Source organism: Vanessa atalanta, chromosome 18 (assembly GCF_905147765.1).
Source record: "Vanessa atalanta chromosome 18, ilVanAtal1.2, whole genome shotgun sequence".
Lineage (NCBI taxonomy): Eukaryota > Metazoa > Arthropoda > Insecta > Lepidoptera > Nymphalidae > Vanessa > Vanessa atalanta.
Genome location: NC_061888.1, coordinates 4,463,743 through 4,483,474, shown reverse-complemented (window position 1 = coordinate 4,483,474; position 19,732 = coordinate 4,463,743). Strand labels below are relative to the sequence as shown.

Below are 19,732 nucleotides of genomic sequence, written 5' to 3'. Positions count from 1 at the left end.
TACCTTACATGCTAGCAACATTCAAAACAGCTGATCACTATTGCTCTAATTGCAATTACTACATAGGTAGTTATTCCAAACTTTAAAAATAATATTCTTTTTACAATAAACATATCAAGACTATTCAGAAAGGAATATATATGTACAAGCTTCTTTTATTTCGTTGTATCAGTTCAGTAATAAAACATATATCCATTGCGGTGCTATTGTAAAATTATAAAATAAAGAAATAAGATAGTATTATTTTTTTTAATTACATCAACTTTATTCAAACCTTAAAACAATAATTCCTAATTACTATGTGGTACTTGGAGTCTAAAACAGTCTGATGCTATTTTCCATTTACCTTCAACGGCAACGATAAGGAATGTTTGTTGAAATGGTTTTTTAACATCATCGTTTTGGTATGTGACGTCTCCACAAGCTTGAATAAGGTACGTCAGTTTATTTGCTACTAAATTTTCCGATATCGGCTGGGCGTCTAATGTTTTTAATACGTGATTGCTGGCAGGCAAATCCATGAGAAACTTTTGGATTTTATCATTTCCATTGATTCCATTCCCATTCCAAACCAATAGTCCTGTGTCTAGATACAACTTCGAGGTTAAATGTCTACTATTATCTACTTGTTTGTAGAATACTCTTGTAAATTCTTCTGCGGTTTCGCACGCATTGTCTACATTTTTCAAAGCAACTTCACTGGCCATTCTTAAAACGATTTATAGTTGAGCTAATTTGCAAAAGTGCAGTGTTTATTATTTTTGCTTTTAAAAATTCATAGAGTGGACAGCGCCAGCTGGTGAAATTGTGCAACTTCAAAAGCAGTAATGGCAGTCTGTGGTGCAAGATTATGAATATGATATACTAATATAATATTTATTTGTAATGTTATCAATATGTGAAGGTAAAAAAAGAAAGTAATGAATTACAATATTAATTATTAACGACTAAACACAAACCTGAAACCACTAAAATTAGAGTACAGTACAGTAGTGACAGATTAAAAAACTTAGTTCACAGTTGACACAAAAAAGTAACAGCGACACAGTGTTCACAATAATTCACATTCACAAATATATTGCAAAATTATCGATAGTTTGACTTGTTAATTCACCTCGAAAACTATTCAGGATTTCAATAGTACTATCGGTAGTATCGTTTTGATCAATACTATCGATAGTATCGAGAGCTCTCCGTGAGCACTACTACTGATAACGGCGATACTATCGATAATATCGATGATTTTGGACTTTCGATAGTCAGCGAATGAATTTTGAGACAAGGATAATGGCGAAGTCAAAGTTCTCGATAATGTTTCTTTTGTCATTGAATATTGTAATTATGTTAATACGCATCTTTGGACATCGATGGTCGCATATATAATTATATAAATTCTACAAGAAGAAACACAATTTTTAAACTTTTTAAACTGATACTTTAATGTTTTTACATAAACCGAAGAAAAAGTACTAAATGTATTAATTTTTATTTACCGGCGCAACTTTAAATAAACTTATTAAAATATATTGTCGTTGCCTGGTCTACTATATAAATTATCTTCCGAAAGTAATACTATCGAACAATAACTGGCTATTGACAGCACCAAATTATCGATACTATCGATAGTTTAGGTTAAAAGTATTAGTTATTGTAATACTATCGATAGTATCAATAATATTGATCATGAGGAGCTATCGATACTATCGATAGTATGGATAATTTCCCTTACAACTTAGCTATCGATATGCAACACTAATTCACAACCTAAATCGTGTCAGCTATCTTCCATGATCGATCTGTATTACGATATTGAATATTCTACTCAGCTATCTTACCTGGACTTATCCTAGAATTATCGTACTATTACCATATAAATCAGGACAATGCTTAAAGCACATTCAAATCATATGAAACGTAACTTGCGAATGCTTTATACCTTAAATATTGCACTATTTTATTGATAAGAAATAAAATATATAGTGTAATTTCAATGGATCAGGATGACAAAATAAATTCTAGCTTGATAATAATTTTCCAACATATAATAAAATCGTAGCTGATCGAAATCTGTACATGGAAGATATTTGAGAAGAAATCGTTTGTTACCGCTAATCTCGCAATCGGCTTAACCGATTTGGATGCGATTTTCACTGATTTATACTGTAGTAACCTTGGTGTAACATAAGACGTTTTATTTGTTTTATTAAAAACAAGATGTTATGGAACCAGGGCTGATGAGGTTAAAACCTTTTTAAAGAGTTCCTCTGGTGTTACATAATCTTTGCATATGAAAATAAATGTACTATAAATTTAAATGAATACGGCGCAGATGATTTTATGTTTACACCCAAGTTCCTTCTCATTCCAAAAAAAAAAAAATCGTCTAGTGCACACGGTTAGCTCTATGTGGCTCTGTCGCGTTTTCACAACTGCTAAAAAATCTGTGCTTTAATCCCCGACAGCACTACGTGTAATATCGTGTAATATACGTTACGCAGTTAGACAAATACATCACAACTTTTTAATATTACAAGATTAAATTATATATATAAAACGTTCAGTTGTTTGTAGTTTGAGTTTTATTGATGACAAACCATTCAAATATCTATAAAAAAACAAAATATAATCCATTTGGAAACTACAATGCCGCGACAAAATCAAAAATACACAGATATGTCTACAACATAATACCCCCAATTTTGAGCCTTAGTGTCGCAATAACTTGCGATCATCTAATTATTTCTGGTGACAGGGTCAATTAGTTTTCGGTTTACTTGGCGCAAGTGCAAAGCATGTGCTTTTTGCACTATTGGCTATATGAAAATTATCGTATAATCTGCTTAAAAATGAGTGTACTAACGTACATCAGCAGGAATTATTAATCATTTAATTTAATTTAATTATTTTACGAACACTGATTTTTTTTCAGACTTTCTGTAAAGATAAATCCTTCATTCTAGTTTTTCTGACAGGAATATAGTTAATTTTATGTTGAAAAGTTTTTAATTTTTTAAATATTTTTTTATTATTTTAATAAAATATCCCTTTGGATTTTGTAAACACCCTTAGACTATTCAACAATTGTTGTAATAAAACAAATCAAATAATCATAGAAATATTTTATTTGATAATGTCTTTATCTAGTATATGAATTTTCATATAAATTGGCTTATACAATTAAGTTCGTTATTACTACAGCAAATACAATACTCAGGACATTTGACACGACAATTCTATTATAAATATACGCTTTTTAGTGTTGGCGCTATTTGTAAAATTTGCATGAAATTTAAATCATTAGCTTTCAAAAAATTAGACGTAAGCAGCAAATATTCATTTAAAATTTACGCCAACATTCAACACATCCCACGTCATTAAAGATGTGTGTACTATCCAACAGATTAAAAAAAATTTACAATTCAATAATAACTTAACCATTAACATGCATTTTATTTCGTTATTACTAGAAATTAAACAGTCAGCTTATCAAATTTAAATCTTATTCTAAGGCACTGACAGAAATGATTATGCACTAGTACAAAAGTTATAAATAATATACCTCTAAATAGTAAATAACATTCCCTTAAATAAATAAAATGCACACACGATTTAGTTTTGCAAATAAAACGAATCTGCCAAATTCAATTTTTTTTCAATATAAAATATATTACTAAAGTTATATTAAAAAGCAACAGGATAATTAAAATAAGACAAAAATATATATCAATTTAACTACATATATACCTAACTATACGTCGTCTTACATTAATTTGATTAAATGATCACAATAATAAATTTTGAAACGCGATTTAAAGATTGAAAGAAGATAAAACTGATTTCAATAAAATCAAGACGAATATTATTACAGATTTGCAATCATTAGAAAAAAAAAACTAAAAATAGCTACATAATTTTATCACAATTTTCATTTTAAATTCTTGCATAAGTTTGTTCTTATTTTTAAATTGTAAAATATTCTATTGAAACTTTTTAAATTAGTTTTACTATCTTTAAATCACGAGTCGCATTAATGAAACATTCAACAAATTGATAAATCACGATCAGATTGTTGAAGCTACATAATGTTGCATACAATTCTTTAACTAATACAGTCCTAAAAATACCTGACCGACATACACTTTACATCTACTAGGAATAATAAATTTCATGTCATATTCATAATTTTATGTTAAAGTTATAATAACCAATATGTATCAAAAATTCAATAAAAATAAAATAAACTTTATTATTGCAACTAACCAATTTCTGTTATCAATAGAGGTCAATAGTTCATGAAAAAACTTTCTTTTCAGGCTGAGTAAATAATAATATTAAATATAATAATATCCGAAAGATTCAATTATTACTAATTTAATAAAAGTATCATAACAGGGTTTCTCAAGCTTAGTTTATTGTAATATGTATTATTATTTATCACATGAAATCTTATTATGTAAGAAGATATTATGTGATTTTATATAGACATTATTAACATTTCAGTTGTGATATCATCAGGACTCACCTATTTTGTTACACTTCCATTAATAGCACTCATTCACTGCATGTGTTCCATGTTTTCTTTTATGGATATTTGAGGACGATTTTATAAAAAAACAAAATGTTAGGAACTAAATTAGAAACATTTAGTAAAATTATACTTTTGACGATTGAGCTTTATACAAAGGTGGCATTAATTTTTAAACATCAAGATTTACAATGCAGTACTAACACCTTAACAGTAATTTAAAAATCTGGTCACTTCACCGAATTGTTAGTTTTCAGACCACATACTACAAAAAGTAAAGTGCCTATTGTACAAAATATTTCAGTTTATCCTACGGTTTCATTTTTTAGGTAATTATCGAAAAACCTTATCGTATAAGCGGCAGTGAAGGCGAGTGCGATTGACGCGCCGGAGTTGCGAGTTGCGCTCCAGAAAAGATTTGTACATTTTCTATTTTTTAATTCTCAACTAGTCCAACCTGTTGTACAAAAAATGCTTTGATAAATGTTATCCATAAAAGTAAATTAATAATACTTTAAGTTGAAATTAAATGCTAACTGGTTTATTTACATATACATAGAAAACACATAGCCGATTCCGAAGATTTTACACGACATAATTGGTCGAGATTATTAATAGTTTTTGGAGTTCAGTATCGATTCTAGAAAATGGAGTTTTGAATTCCGACGAATTTGTTACATAATATAGCAGAACCATTACCAGTCAAATGAAATATATCAATCCAAGATTAGTCTATCTTTACTGTTCCTGCCAATTAATATTATAATATTGTTGTTTTATAAACTAAAAAAGATTTTTTTTAAGTACTTATTAAATAAACAACAACAACAAATGCAATTAATGACGTATTGTAGTAACGTTAAAACTGATTCGACTTTGTGTAAGGTCATGGATGGATTATTATTATCTATAATAATAATGATAATTGATAAGCCTTTGTACAGCGAAGTAGTTTCTCACCTGTATTGGTCCGTTGTGCACATCTGTATCGTGTTTATCAGATAAACCTGCCATTAACCTTTCCTAGAAACAAAGATTTTAAAATAAAAAATGATATTAATTTATTTTAAAACAATATTAAATGATTAGTTAATTTCATATCGTTTGTTACCTCCGTTAGTCTCTCCGCGTCCGCAAAGCTGTTACTGTGATTCTTCGATTGCAACTTCTGTAATTCCGCCTGTAGCGAATCAATTTTATTCTGCATCTAAAATATAAAATAAACGAATTATATTTGTGAAAATAATGTTGAATGCATAAAAAACAGTTGAGATACCAAAAACGTAATTTCAAGCCGTCACCGATGGTAAAATAACATAAACATATTTAATCCAAAGAGCCGATAGTTTGAACGCAGAAACAAGTAACGACGTCACATTATAGTAAGATTTACTACGATGATCAATATTATGTAATAAATCTTATGAATGGAGTTCATGAAGAGGCGACATAAACACGCAACGTGGATACTAATGGTTGTGCGTTATACCTCTGCCACGATGGTAGGCAACGATTTCTCAATGCAGGAGTATGCAAACGCCAGAGGTTCCTATGTAAAAAAGTATCGTTAGGGCAGCAATAGCACTGTGCAATAAGTAAACATTTTCCAATGTAGAAATGATGCTTATGTATCGTTCATACATATGTATTTAATCAATTCATAAACTAAGTATTATTATTGTGAGACAAATACTCCTCTGAGCATAAACATCAACACGTGAACCCTGACCATTCGAGTCAACGTTTTACGACTTAGTCACGTCAAGGAACTTCCGCAACACCACCATGTTAAAAGATCCCAATGGAATGGATTTATAGCGTTAAGTACAATTCGGTCCCGGACGAACGTTAGTCGCAGACGCGACTGCCAGAGCGGTACCTGCAGCACGGTGCTGGAGCGCAGCGTGTCGAGGTCCCGCTGCTTGTCGGCGAGCTGCTGCGCCCAGCGCTGCTCCTCGCGCGTCACGTTCTGCTGCAGCCGACTCAGCACGCCTTCCTGTTCGACACGAAACACTGCTAATTTACTTATTCCGAGCTGAGAAACCTGCGAGGCGATTCCGGGGCCTCGCGATATGCAACCGTATGAGCTAGAGTATGAGCCAAAGAGGCAAGTATTAATGTAGGTTGTAGGTTGCATTAGCTGCACAAGTTATATCGTGAAAAAAAATCAATCAATATAAAATAAAATTTAAAATCAAACTCACGGTATCATCAATTATTCTCTTGTACTTGTCGACGAGGCTCTGTAAGTGCTCATTCTGTGCTTCTAAATCTTTAACGCGCGACTCATCCGTCACTTCCACTCTTTCCTTCACTACTTTGACCTCTTTCTTCTTATGCAGCTCACTCTCTACTTGCTTTCTGAAGGTTAATTCTTCTTTCAACTTTTGCTGTAATTCACTTTCAATTCTATTCTTAGCGAACTCTTTCTCTTGTATTTGTTGTTGCAATTTGCTTTCGATTTCCTTTGCTAACAATTCTTTTTCTTGTATTTTTTTCTGCAAGACCGTTTCGAGTTGCTTTCTCTCGTTGTCCTTTTCCAACAGTTTTGAAGCCAAGTCCTGTTCGACTCGTTTCTTCTCAGCTTCCTTCGCTTCGAGTTCTTTTTTGAGGGTGTTTGCAAAAGTTTGCAGCCATTCCATTCCCACCTTGGAAGTGGGAGCAATTGTAGGGCATACAGATCGCAGGACATTTGCTACTTCATTGAAATGTTGCGCCTCGGCTCTCGTCACAGCTTCCTAGTAAATTCATTGAAATAGGGTTTTTCTTTCAAATACAACTTTTTTAATAAAATATATAATTCGAATTATAAGGTCTGTAGCTACTTGAATACAGATGTAATTTATATAATTAGCGAAAAGATAATTACAAGTTAGTTAATTGAAGCACAAAAATAATTTCAGTGATATATATTATACATATAGATAATTAAGCGAAGCCGGCCAAAGATTTAATATTTACAATGCTATTGTATTAAAACTCTATTGGAAATCAATTTATGAAGACTGTGAACAAACCAAAAATACAAGTCTAAAAATCAATATAAATAGTTAGATGAATTTTCCAAATATTACCTTTTAATCTAGTACCACTTGTAGAAATTAAAAAAATATCTAATTATTAACTTTACTTAAATAAATAATGTTTTATAGAGAAAAATACTGTCTAAAACTCTAAGCCGAGATGTGCCAGTTGTTCGTCGACAGTTTTTCACATATTGATTCAAAGAACGAGTACAGCTGGTCAGACTTACGGCGTCTTGGGCCGGCATCGCGGGCGTCGCTCTCGTCGCGAGAGCCTTTTCGGCTGTTTGTAACGCCTCCATTACTTTCCAGTTTTTAGTTCGCAACTCCTGGCAGGAGTCAAAACAAGTTAAAAGAGAAGTGACAGAACAGTCGTTCAAACTGAGTATTTATAGAAGAGTTGTTAGTATTCCATTCATATTATTTCATTAATTTCAAAAATTTAACATCCAAATTACGCCGATTTAAGAATGACTTAATTAAGGACTTTAAACATCATCGTTTTTATCTCATCAATCACACGTTTAAAGTAGTGTTCTTTGTTACACTCATAACATTTAAAAACTTCAAATGTTTTGATATAATATCTCTTCAGCTTATTAGTTGCAATAGTCTTTAAGGGCCTCTGCACTGTGGCCTAATAAAATTGTTTATGGTTCCAATACTTTACTACATATATAAGAAAATATTATATGAAGTGTGTTTAATGTGTTTTAGCGAATATTGATATTGTAGCCGTAAGATATTAAAATGTTCAATAGTGAGTTTAGATATTATGTATGTGAGCACGCACACATACACATTGCAATTATATTATTTGTATGTGAACTTACGTTGTTCTTCTCTCTGTACTGAGCGAGTTGTTCCTGCAGACTCGCCAGTTGTTCTCTTTGCTCTGAGCTACTCTTCTGTGCTGATGCAAGTTCATTTCGAAGAGCTTCGACTACGCTTTCAACTTTAGCAAGCTCCGCCGCCTGGAGTTTAAATTAATGAGGTTTTATGTCAGTAAATATAACACTAGACTATTATTTTCTTTATGAAAAACAGACTTTCCGAAAAACTAACTTAAATAAAATGTTTTTACCTTTTGTCCGTCGGTATTGCTAGTAGGAGGCAATCCATTTTGAGCAGGAACTGCTTTTAGTTGTTTCAGTTCCGCCAACTCAGTCTCACGGGCGGCAAGTTGTTCTCGCAATTGTGCGATCTCTTTTGATAACTGGAATATATAACAAACATATATTTAGTTTACAAGTTAACAGATCAGTGATCAAAAATAAAAGAGCGACATGTACCTCTTGCTTATCCTTCTCCATGTCTTCTTTTATTTTTTCTGCTGCGCTCTCTGCGGCCTGCGCGCGGCTCGTGAGACGCTGCACCTCGTTTTGAGCTTCAGTAAGACCTGTGTACGGAAATTAAGTAAAATATTTAAAAATTTTGAAATGACAACACATCTATAAATCAAGTTAGTTGATAATATACCCGCGAGGCGCGCCTGCAGCTGCCGCAGCTCCTGCTGCGCAAGCTGCTCCGCGTGCACGGCGCACTGCCGCTGCTGCTCCAACTCCGCATATACGCGGTTGGCCTCCTGACGCCGCACAGGGTACGTTTTTGGTTATATTACATTTTGAGGTATCATTTAACAATTTTTTAAGTCTTTACCATTGTAATGAATAATTATAAAATACGTTTTTGTGAGGGAGCGAAATATATGAGAAGGGAACCAAAGTAGACTATAATCAATTACAATAATTATAAATGGCGGAGGACGAAAGAAAGACAGAATCAAGAGTGGAAAGAGAAAAAAAAAACGTGTTTCCAAGAGCTGTCTCCGTTTGACAAGAGCGCTCTGAGCGCACCTGCAGCTGCTGCGCCAGCTCGGCGCCGTGCTGCTGCGCGAGCAGCGCCGCGTCGCGCGCCGCGGCCGCGTCGCAGCGCGCCTGCCCCGCCTCCACCGCGCGCGCGCCCGCCTCCGCCTGCAGCGCGCCCAGCTGCGCCACCAGCGCCGCCTCCGCCTGCCGACGGCCTCTGCGTTACACTCTGCGGCGTTTAGTGGCCCGCGTGGACTAGGACGAGAGCTCACCTCCGATAGCCTCTGGATGTGCATCTCCATCTGGACGCGTTGCGCCTGCGCCTCGCTTTCCTCGCTCAGCTTGGACTGGAGCTGGAACAGGAATCCGATCGTGAGAATCGATTCCGCGGCGGAGGTGACGCGCGAGGGGGGCGGGTGGTCACCATGAGCTTGTCCTGCGCGAGCGCGTGGTTGTCGTCGAGCAGGCGCTGCAGGCGCGCCTGCAGGGTGTGCAGCTCGGCGCGCGCGGCGGCGGCGGCCTGCTCGGCGGCGCGGCTGGCGGCCGAGGCGCGCCCGCGCTCCGCGTTGAGGTTCGTCCTGCGCGTGGAACGTAGAAATTTATACGATTGTCAATGTACATTTTTCAACAGCTTTCCCACAGTAAATATGTAAGTATATATGTATCGATAAATATATAACAAGAAACTACGTATCATACTATTACATAAACAAATTATTTTCAAATATAATGTCATAACCGACATAAGATGTAGTAATCAATTAAATATGAGTTAGATAAACTTAGTAGAAATTATATGCAGTATACGTTTGCTCACGTAAGATAACAGACACGCGGCTTCGCTCCGATAAGAGAGTACTCTCACTACACTCTCGTCGAGAGCTCGCATATAACTCGAATGCACTCACCTGAGCTCCTTCAATTTAGCGTGCAGCGCTTGAGAGGCTTCAATTTCATCAGCGAGTGCCTTTTCTTTATCCGCTAACTGTTTTTTTAATTTCTGCATTGGATCGTTTGGACCCTAAAACAATAAATTTTATTATTTATATAATAGTATTATTAATGCAGTATTTACATATAGTATTGAAGTTATGTTGATCCGACTATAAAAGTAGCAACCTCTAAATGTCTAAAGGCCTCATTAAGAAGAGAGGGCTTAGAGTTTACAATACTGAACTGTTTCATGCGGATTGTTGGTTAGCACGCGAGGCGGATATTAATCCGAAACGTGTTCGTTTCAAGAGATAAACAGATAAAATTATAAACATAAATAAAGCATATAATAACGCCGGGTTTGAACCTGCAAACGACCTTCTTAGAAACTGGATGTTTTATAAACTAAAGATTAAATTTATAAATGATCTCAGATTACCTACATGTCACTGTTTTGGATGATAATAAACAATAGATCAATATGTAACAGTTGTATTATAAACATTTTAATATCAAAATAAAAGATAAACAGAAATGTAGCTGTCAATACAAAAATAAACGAATTATTTATAAAAGGATGAAAGATCGACTTTTAGATAGAGAACTATTTACATTTTACAAAGAATATGATATATCATTAGGCTAACTAAGTCACTGTGACTTATTCATATAATCATTGTATTGACTCAGATTATACTAATACTAGATCAACAATACTAGCATAATAAACGTATTACAAATATTCGTTATATTACATTGGTTTAAAATGGCGTTGCAGGGTATTTTATTTTAGATTAAATTCACTTAGATAATCAACGTATATGTAAGTACAAAATGAATGTATACTATTACTATGAATAAATGCACATACAGGTAGACTACAGTTAAAACTTTATCGATAAAAATTTGAACATTTATCGACAGGGATATATATATATATATATATATTTATAATTGTATGTTTGGGCGTAACGCGCTAAGCTGAGATTATAACTAGAAATGGAGATTGACATCAAGTAAATGGGATGAGAGCCTGGTCCATGAATTAATGGAAAAAATGTCAAAATCCAGTTTCGGTAGAGGTCATGAGAGTGTTGCACGCACCTCGGTCCACTCGGAGTGCTCGGGCAGCTGGTCGTGGTGCTTGTTGAGCAGCGCGTCGGTGAGCACCTGGATGTCGGTGCGCGACAGCGCCGCCTCGCGCACCACGCGCACCAGCTCGCTCGCCGACACGCCGCCGCCGTCGCCGCCTGCCGACCGGACCACGGTCATTTCACCCACTCGGTACGCACGCTTTGCGCTTCATTGAACGGGCAAGTAGGAGTGCCTATTCCGCATAAGTTTTGTGGACACACGTCTAGGTGAGCATTGTTTTAATATGACCCGACTGACCTTCATATATTTAACACGTGTGTCTTCTATCATTATCGCATAGGGTTAAATAAACAATTCTTGTAAATATATGGCTCAAATTATTTGGCTTAAATTTTGTATTGAGATTAAGTGTTGTAATAAGTTTATTTATATTGAAGTCTTTCCCGAAAAAACTGAATGTTTTTTTTAAAACTTTGTAATTAGAGACGAGAGTAATTCAGAGAGTTTGTCAGTAAGTAGGTAGGTATTCGTTGAAAAATGTCAAAGCACCATTAAAACAGTTTAAACAGCTCTAAAATAAAGCGTAAGCGTACAGATAAAATTGCTTCTTATCAGTCAAGCATAGCGAAAAATTAGGAGGAAACAGACGAATTATCATAACTCATTGTAAACATTGTCAAACTGTGTGCACAGTTGGTTGATTTCAAATAAGATGTTATTTCTACTTTCATTATCATTCAATTACTTTTAGTGCTGTACAAATACATGAAAAACGTCATATTTAATGTTTTGTAAGCTACATTTCATAATGATTAAAATACTCCTTTTACTGCTTGGCCAAAAACCAAAATTAAAAAAAAAAACAGAATTAAAAAAATAGCATATAATCATCTACAGACGATTCCGCGTCAATCGGTCTCACACCGATACGTTCAGTATTTTAGACATAATTGAAGAACAAAAAAAACGTTACATAAACTACGTAAAAAAACAACGAACGGGAGCCTAATCTTTGCTCTCCGTGATAATAAGATAAGTATCCCTCATTCCAAATCCAATCATATGTTATTCCAAATCCTGAAAAATATATGAATCATTTATGAACGAGGTAGTATAATTATGGAATGAATTTTCTATCCATTCATCCATGTACATAAATAATATAGGCCTTGCAGATGTGTGCCCCAATCACCTTTGTGTGGGTTTGTTTGTTGTGCAATTAAAACATGTATTATTATTATCTTATGAGATACCATGTTCCTCACTCGCATTGACACTCATTAGTCATGTTATCAGATTATGTTTCATTTTAAACCACTTACAGTAAATATACGACTTGTCATAAACTGTAATGTTTGTGTTGTTATTTTTCTACACGTGTTTGTAGTGCATTTTAAACATAAAAAAATATGTTTTGGTATTTATTATAAATTATCACAGATCATTCATTGGATTCAGTTAAACTTTGTCAAGTCGTTTTAGTGATTACATAGTTTCTGTCGTACATTACATACAATAGGTAGTCGCAGTTGTGTCAAATAAATATACACAAATAGGCATTGCAACACATGGTAAGGATGAACTCGTAACATAAAAAAGATTATACTTGCATCGTATGATTGTTATTAATTATGATACTACGTAAAATTTTCAAGAATTTTAAATTAAAGATAAAGCAACATCAAATAAAAACCTAAGACAATCTGTGCGATAAAATCAAATTAAAGATAATAAAATTCGAATAATTATTTTATGTACGAAATATATACCTATATTTATTTCTACTGACTTCCTTATCACTACTAATTATTTAAAAATAGCACTTAGCACTTGTTTAGATATCCTAAGATTGCAACATATAAAGTCTTACATTTAAATAGTTCACGGATCTTCCGATTATTTATTAATTTCATAGAGTAGTTTGCACTGGTTATTTACATGTGAATTATGGACGGTTGAACTCTAACCGGTCTCTAATTGTCACTAGTTAAATTAAAATACTCTTTTGACGTCACTAATTATGACATAACTAAAATGAAACTTCTTATTTCATAGTATTTATTATACATTTTTCTTGATAATATGATAAACAAAGGAATTGAAGACCTTCATATACATATATTGTAATAAACACGAGTACAGCCAGTATAAAAAAATGTGTGTTGTATTGTGTAAAAAAAATGTACTAAAAACGTATAATTTTTGTATCTTTTTACTTTGTTCCGTGGATAATTTGCATGAATAAATAGACCCATGTTAAATTTTATGGCTCAATTCAAAAATAGGATAATCACATAATAATGGTATGAGACCAAATCACAGAGACAGTATTACTCTGTCACTATTTACTTAGCAATGTTTGTCAGCTCAGTGCAAATAAAGACTCGGGTGGAATGTTTACGTTTCACCAGTACATATATCAAGCAAATTATAATTTACATAGATGTCTAAGTAAAAAAATTGTGTTTAATTAAACTATTTTTACGTTACAAATAAAGATATAGGTACTAGTGTTACATATAGTTGGTGAGTTTGGGTCTTAGGAATTACTAGTCTGACTGTTATAAAGTAATATCCCTTTTTATTCAGAAGGCGATACAATCTGACACAGTGTTGTACTTCATATACTCTATTCAAACCATAACAGGAAAAAAGCCAAATAAACAACATTTGACAGCAAATTGACGCGATATCATTGGTCGAGAGCCTGATTAATCTATGGATATTCACTGTGGATTTGCGATAAAATTGCGTTTTGAACGTCGACGAAACTTTTATCGGAATTTTGGAAGTAAAATTAAAGTGGAAATAAGTAGTTAAGTGCAATAGTATTTTATAATAAATAAAGATATATTAATCATAAACTCTTAGTAGCTGAGTTATTAGCAAATCGCATGAAATACGTAAATCTAAGGTTTGTTTATCTTTTTTCCTACTTCCATTGGAATAAGCTATATGTGTATGTACTGACACGGATATTCATTAAATTCAAGTGTGAGGCTAGTAATTAATGTTTGTCTGTAGTTAGAAATACCAAGATTTATTAATGTTGACATTTGCTAAAATGTAATCGCTGTCTGTATAGATCATATGTAGAATGTATATACTGTATGTGTATGTACGTATATACTTTTTCCTTTTCTACAATATTTTACCAATATATATTTAATTTTTCTGCATTCGCATTTGGTTCAAATCAAAATTCTAAAAAATATTAAGATTTTAGATTTCATTCAACTTCAACTTTAATTCAAATGGAACTAAGCATTGTTATCTGTATACGCACTCATGTACCTAACTACTGTAAAAAAAATCGATCGAACATGTATAAAGTGACTCACCAATAATCGCGAGCATGTTCTGCTCGGTCTTCTTCTTCTTTCCCTTGGCGGGCGGGGAGGTCGCGGGCGCGGGCGCGGGGGCGGCGGGCGCGGGGGGCGCGGGGTGCGCGGGCGCGGCGGCCGGGAGCGCGTTCCGCAGCAACTTGTCCGTGGTGAGCTCGCTCGGCTGCGGAACGTTCAGTGGTGGCACCACCTCCTCGCTTGCCGTTTCGCTGGCCACCTTCTTTTCTAACTTTTTAACTGAAATATTTGCAACTTACTAAGCTTACTTAACTACACGGGCATGCTGCCCGAGAATTTGTGAAATAAAAAAAATTGATCTGTTTGTAGTAAGCAAAAAAAAACTTTATCCTTAATATTAAACACAGCGTCTGCGTAGTACAATATAACGGTTGGTAGAAAGATGATAATCTTTTAAAAAAATCACGAGAGAAAGCTTTTTTGAGAACAAATGTTTACTATTCGATTATGGACGAAAAAGTAATTCTTTCTTTTGATATTATTTATGACATTAACATTTAAATCGAGTTTAGAATATGAGCATATAGCAAACCTTTGCGTTGTTCGAGAGGAGCGTCACCGTTGTTTGGTCGATCGCGTGTAATTTCCTCCTTCACGGAATCCTGACTCTGTTTCGGAGCTGCTTTACCGTTCTTCACTTGTTTCGAAACTTTATGTTCCTTCTTTTCTGCTACCTCCTCCTTCTTCTCCGTGACCTGTTTATCATACATATAAAGTATTTATAATGTATGTATTCTCTCTATGAATATGTTCATTTAATTTATCGATAGTCATAAGTACCGTTTAGTTGGATTAAAAAAAAACTGGCAAAAAAAAAAAATACATAACAAATATGGCCAACATCAATAGAAAGGTCCACCAAACACCACAAAAGTTGATAAGACTTTTTGGTAACGTACATTTAACAGAAAAAAATGCATATAATTTAAATTAAAAAAAAAAAACATAAAAATTCCATGCAAAAATATATGGCTCTTCCTTTACCCAAACACAAATTATACATGCTGATTATATTTTTATTTACTAAGCATAAAGACAAAAAGCCAAGGCAATAATCACAACGCCAGTATAATGTGACTATAGAAATGATAACAACAATCAACTACGAACGAAATGAAATAAATCTAATTATTATTAAATGATACAAATCTAATTTTTACGAAAACTAAACACAAGTACAATTAAAGTAAACATTACAACAAAACTTAATAAATAACCTACTTATAAGTATACTAATACTAAATAAACTTATATAATATTCTATAATAATAAAAAGGGAAGTTGAACTACAAATCATAAATATGTATGTATTGGTTACGCATGCTATTAATAATCACAAAATTACAAATAAGCTAAATATTTCGTGCACTTTACCACTTCGTCCTATGAACGTCACAAACAAGAAAATAAATTGTTAATCTTCTATTAATTATTACAAAATAAGTTTATCTATCTAAGAAGCAAAATAACATCAGATTTATTTTTCTTTCTTTTCTTTTTTAGGATTTTTCTTGATCTTTTTTTTATTTCATCAACTTTTATATTAATATTTTATATACCATGCCATGATTAGTCTGTGTTATAAATAATATTACAAGTCTAACCATGACGTCAAATGGATAAGACGTAAGTATTTATTGTTTGTAAAAACAAATGCATTTAATATTGTCTTGTTATTTTTTTGACGCACCAATAATATATTATATAAAGTTTATTTATTTGCATAATAAAGTATTAATCATCTATTGATCAAATGGATTTTTTCGAATCCGTTGAATATAATCCAACATTATATTATGAGTTTTATTTTTAATATGAAAAACTGAGACATTATTGATAACTGTTTGCTATGTAGGTGGCATAAAGTGTTACGTCACTGGTGTCAAGAAACTCACTTTTTCTAGTGTAGCGTGCAATAATTCAAAGTCGTCCTTGGGGTGCATTTCCTCAAAGTGGTTAGAAACCTCCGCGACCGGCGTGGCCGCCGCGCTCGGATCGCTAACACAACTCGGATCCTCTTTGTTAATTAATATCGGCTTTACTTTAGGATCCTTGCCGCGTTTGCGAATCTGTACACACAGTAATTCTACACTAGAAGAACTTCCGCTATTTTTAATAATAATTCTTCACTATTTACAAATCGAGTTTCATATTACCATAACTATATATCAGTAAGTACATTTACTACAGTTGGTGAATTAATAAAAATGGCGTGAGTCATGCACGTCACGATATTTTATATCTATATTCCAGGTATAAAGGCTTTTAGTGCAAACAATTAAATTTCCACATACTATAATATATTTTTCAATATAAAATTTAAACTATTGTTAATATCTAAAGAATTTTTATTAAATATATTATATGTATAATTAGACGTAATAAGCCATCTTATCATAACCAGATGAATAATACAAGCATATATAAAGGATGCCTCTGCTATACATGCAAATAGCTGAGACGGGATAATGATTTATCTATAATTTATAATGAGAAGATAAGCTGCAATCTGTGAGCCCAAATAACTTCGGATAATTTAATACATTGAATCCAAGATAAATATTTTATTAATTTATAAATTATATATACTATATAATGTATATAAGAAATTAAATATTGTATAACAGTGTACCTTGATGTTGGGTGGTGTGTCAGTCGGTAGTTCCACTACCACAGGAGGGCTGAATTCAACATGAGGCGTTGTAGGAACTGTATCCTCATCTACTCCACTTTCAGCTGGGGCTTCGCTTTCTGGTTCACTTCCTGTCGCTGCTGTGATATGTTCTTTCTTTTCCTTCTTTGCTAACTATAAATATGTGAGCATTGAAAACTACTATACCTCATAATATGAAATTTCTGATGCAAGTTAACTAGTCCAAATGAGATTCTTTGTTATTTTGAATTTTATAACTTTTTTACAGTTAAAATTAACAACATAATATATGATAATAACATATAATAATAAATATTATATGATAGATAAATGTTCTATTAACAGATCTAGAAGATAACTAAAAAGCCTTCATAAAAGTTTTGTAGTAAACCATAATTTTCATATATGGAAAATAAAAAAATTAGTAGAATTTTGGTGGTAAAAAACAACATTGTAAAGTATATTTAAATCTGAAAGATGACAAGATATTTATGAAGATATATAAATATTACATTTATTATTCTTTACCATAGACAGAGTAGAATTTGAAGTATATCATTAAATATAATAAATACCTTCTTATTAGCTTTTTTGTTGGTCTTTTTAGATTTATTTTTATTTTCAGCTAGTGCAAGAAGTTCATTTGTTGCTCGTCGTTGCTGAGCTATTGCTTCCTCATAGCTAGTTCCAGATGCTGAGAATAGCCCCATGAGAAGAAGCACTGCAGCTCCAGTCACCCCAATCCCACACAGTACTAGCAGGGCCTGCAGCTCCATTGTATTAGCCGCAAGCGCTTACCTAGTGGTAAAGAGCTTTTACAGTGATTATCAATTGACTTTGACACAACTTTAATTATAAACAATTAATATGAGAACACTTTCATTTACAGGTCTGATAATTTTCAAATGACCAGACGGTTATAAACTATAGAAGAGGTTAATGAGCATGTATTTCACAAATTAAATTAATTACGAGAATTTTAAAACGCCGACTCTTTTAAGATTTTTTTTTAAATATGCTGAAGTAATTTTTTTGAATGTGTAGTGGAATTACACTATCAACTGTTTTTTTTTAAATCATTAGCTCTTTCGGTAGCAAGAATTTATACTTATTTATAAATAAAATATGCATTGCAAAATTATTATATTGTTACATACATACATATATATATATCGGTTTAATTAAAAAGTAAAGTAATTGAATGATCATATGTTTTGTAAAATTTCGGTTTTAGTATTCGGCATTACTTACCAAAATATTGTGATACAAATTACTTTCTTGCAAAAATTATACGAATTCTACAAAAAAATTCACGGTAACATCTCGCTCAATATGAATACAGACACAGAGAATGACACGTAAGCAATGACACATGTCAAAGGTTATTGACAGTAGACTCGCTGTTTCATTATTTCAGCATTTAGAAATTTAAGAGTAATATTATTTGTAAAGTATTGACATGAATGCCAAGGTATTGTTATATGTTAAAATAAGAATATACAAATTAGTTAAGAGTATTAAATACTTTAATTACACTTAAATTAGTGGTAGGATATCTTACCTTTATAGTAACTTGATTAAATGGTTTGATGGATAATTTAATTCTCTTTTTATGCTCATGCGTGTTAACTTTCTTACAAGAGATACTTTACAAAATAAACAGAAAAAAAGTTAAACTGCAGGCGTACCTAGAATACCGACTACTGACCGACATCGAAGTACCGATTTATAGAACGGGACCGGGGTCCGACAACGACAGCGGATTTGACAATGTTACCATTTGCCAATGTTGTCAATTGCCAAAAATATAATTTAATCATTTTATAAACCAGCATTAAAACCCGTGGCAACCAATAATAATAAAGTAATATAAAATGACGTGTTTGACATCATTGCTCTCTCTAATTAAGTTTACAATCACATAAAAAATTTACACCCTAAGATCCTTTCTATTTCTCAAGATGAAGAAAACATGTTATGTATATAAATAGGCGGTTAAGTGGGCTACCTGATGGTAAGTGGTCACCACCGCCCAAAGACATTGACACTGTAAGAAATAATATCTAGCTAGTAGTATATATCGGAGCTAGGATGTTATGTTACACCTTAATTGTGCCATGTGTTTGCAATTAAAATCTGCATGCTGCATTGCCAAGCAAATGCAATATTTCAAAATAACATTATTAGCCTTCGCAGACAGACAGTAAGCAGTTAAAAATAGTTAGCTTAGTTTTCATAAATTCATTTCCAGCTACTAGCAGCAGCAGCAACTACTTGATCGTAGTAGGACTTCGCTGGTACTCAACAACTTATTAACGAGAGATTGAATAAAT

At 33.0% G+C, this 19,732-nt stretch overlaps 2 protein-coding genes across 6 annotated transcripts; both read right to left on the bottom strand.

Moving 5' to 3' along the window:
* Positions 1–244: 244 nt before the first annotated feature.
* LOC125070720 (NTF2-related export protein) lies at positions 245–1,020 on the bottom strand. The gene is made up of 2 exons (XM_047680651.1): positions 960–1,020; positions 245–835 (listed from the first exon to the last, which is right to left on the bottom strand). The coding sequence occupies exon 2, from the start codon at positions 705–707 to the stop codon at positions 291–293; it is 417 nt and encodes a 138-aa protein (XP_047536607.1). The 5' UTR covers positions 708–835; positions 960–1,020; the 3' UTR covers positions 245–290.
* A 2,084-nt stretch (positions 1,021–3,104) lies between these two features.
* Positions 3,105–19,162, bottom strand: LOC125070778 (ribosome-binding protein 1). 5 transcript variants are annotated; one of them, XM_047680739.1, is made up of 21 exons: positions 18,961–19,162; positions 17,975–18,197; positions 17,379–17,552; positions 16,642–16,815; positions 15,279–15,441; positions 14,726–14,965; positions 11,394–11,539; positions 10,265–10,377; positions 9,781–9,934; positions 9,629–9,709; positions 9,405–9,560; positions 9,028–9,133; positions 8,841–8,947; positions 8,633–8,764; positions 8,382–8,522; positions 7,779–7,877; positions 6,730–7,263; positions 6,405–6,521; positions 5,637–5,732; positions 5,486–5,548; positions 3,105–4,982 (listed from the first exon to the last, which is right to left on the bottom strand). In XM_047680739.1, exons 2-21 carry the CDS (start codon positions 18,173–18,175, stop codon positions 4,962–4,964), a joined length of 3,018 nt encoding a protein of 1,005 aa, XP_047536695.1. In that variant the 5' UTR covers positions 18,176–18,197; positions 18,961–19,162; the 3' UTR covers positions 3,105–4,961. The 5 variants fall into 5 exon arrangements, with proteins under 5 accessions (XP_047536695.1, XP_047536697.1, XP_047536696.1 ...); XM_047680741.1 differs by having other exon boundaries at positions 19,088–19,162; XM_047680740.1 differs by lacking the exon at positions 18,961–19,162 and adding an exon at positions 18,651–18,771.
* Positions 19,163–19,732: the final 570 nt, after the last annotated feature.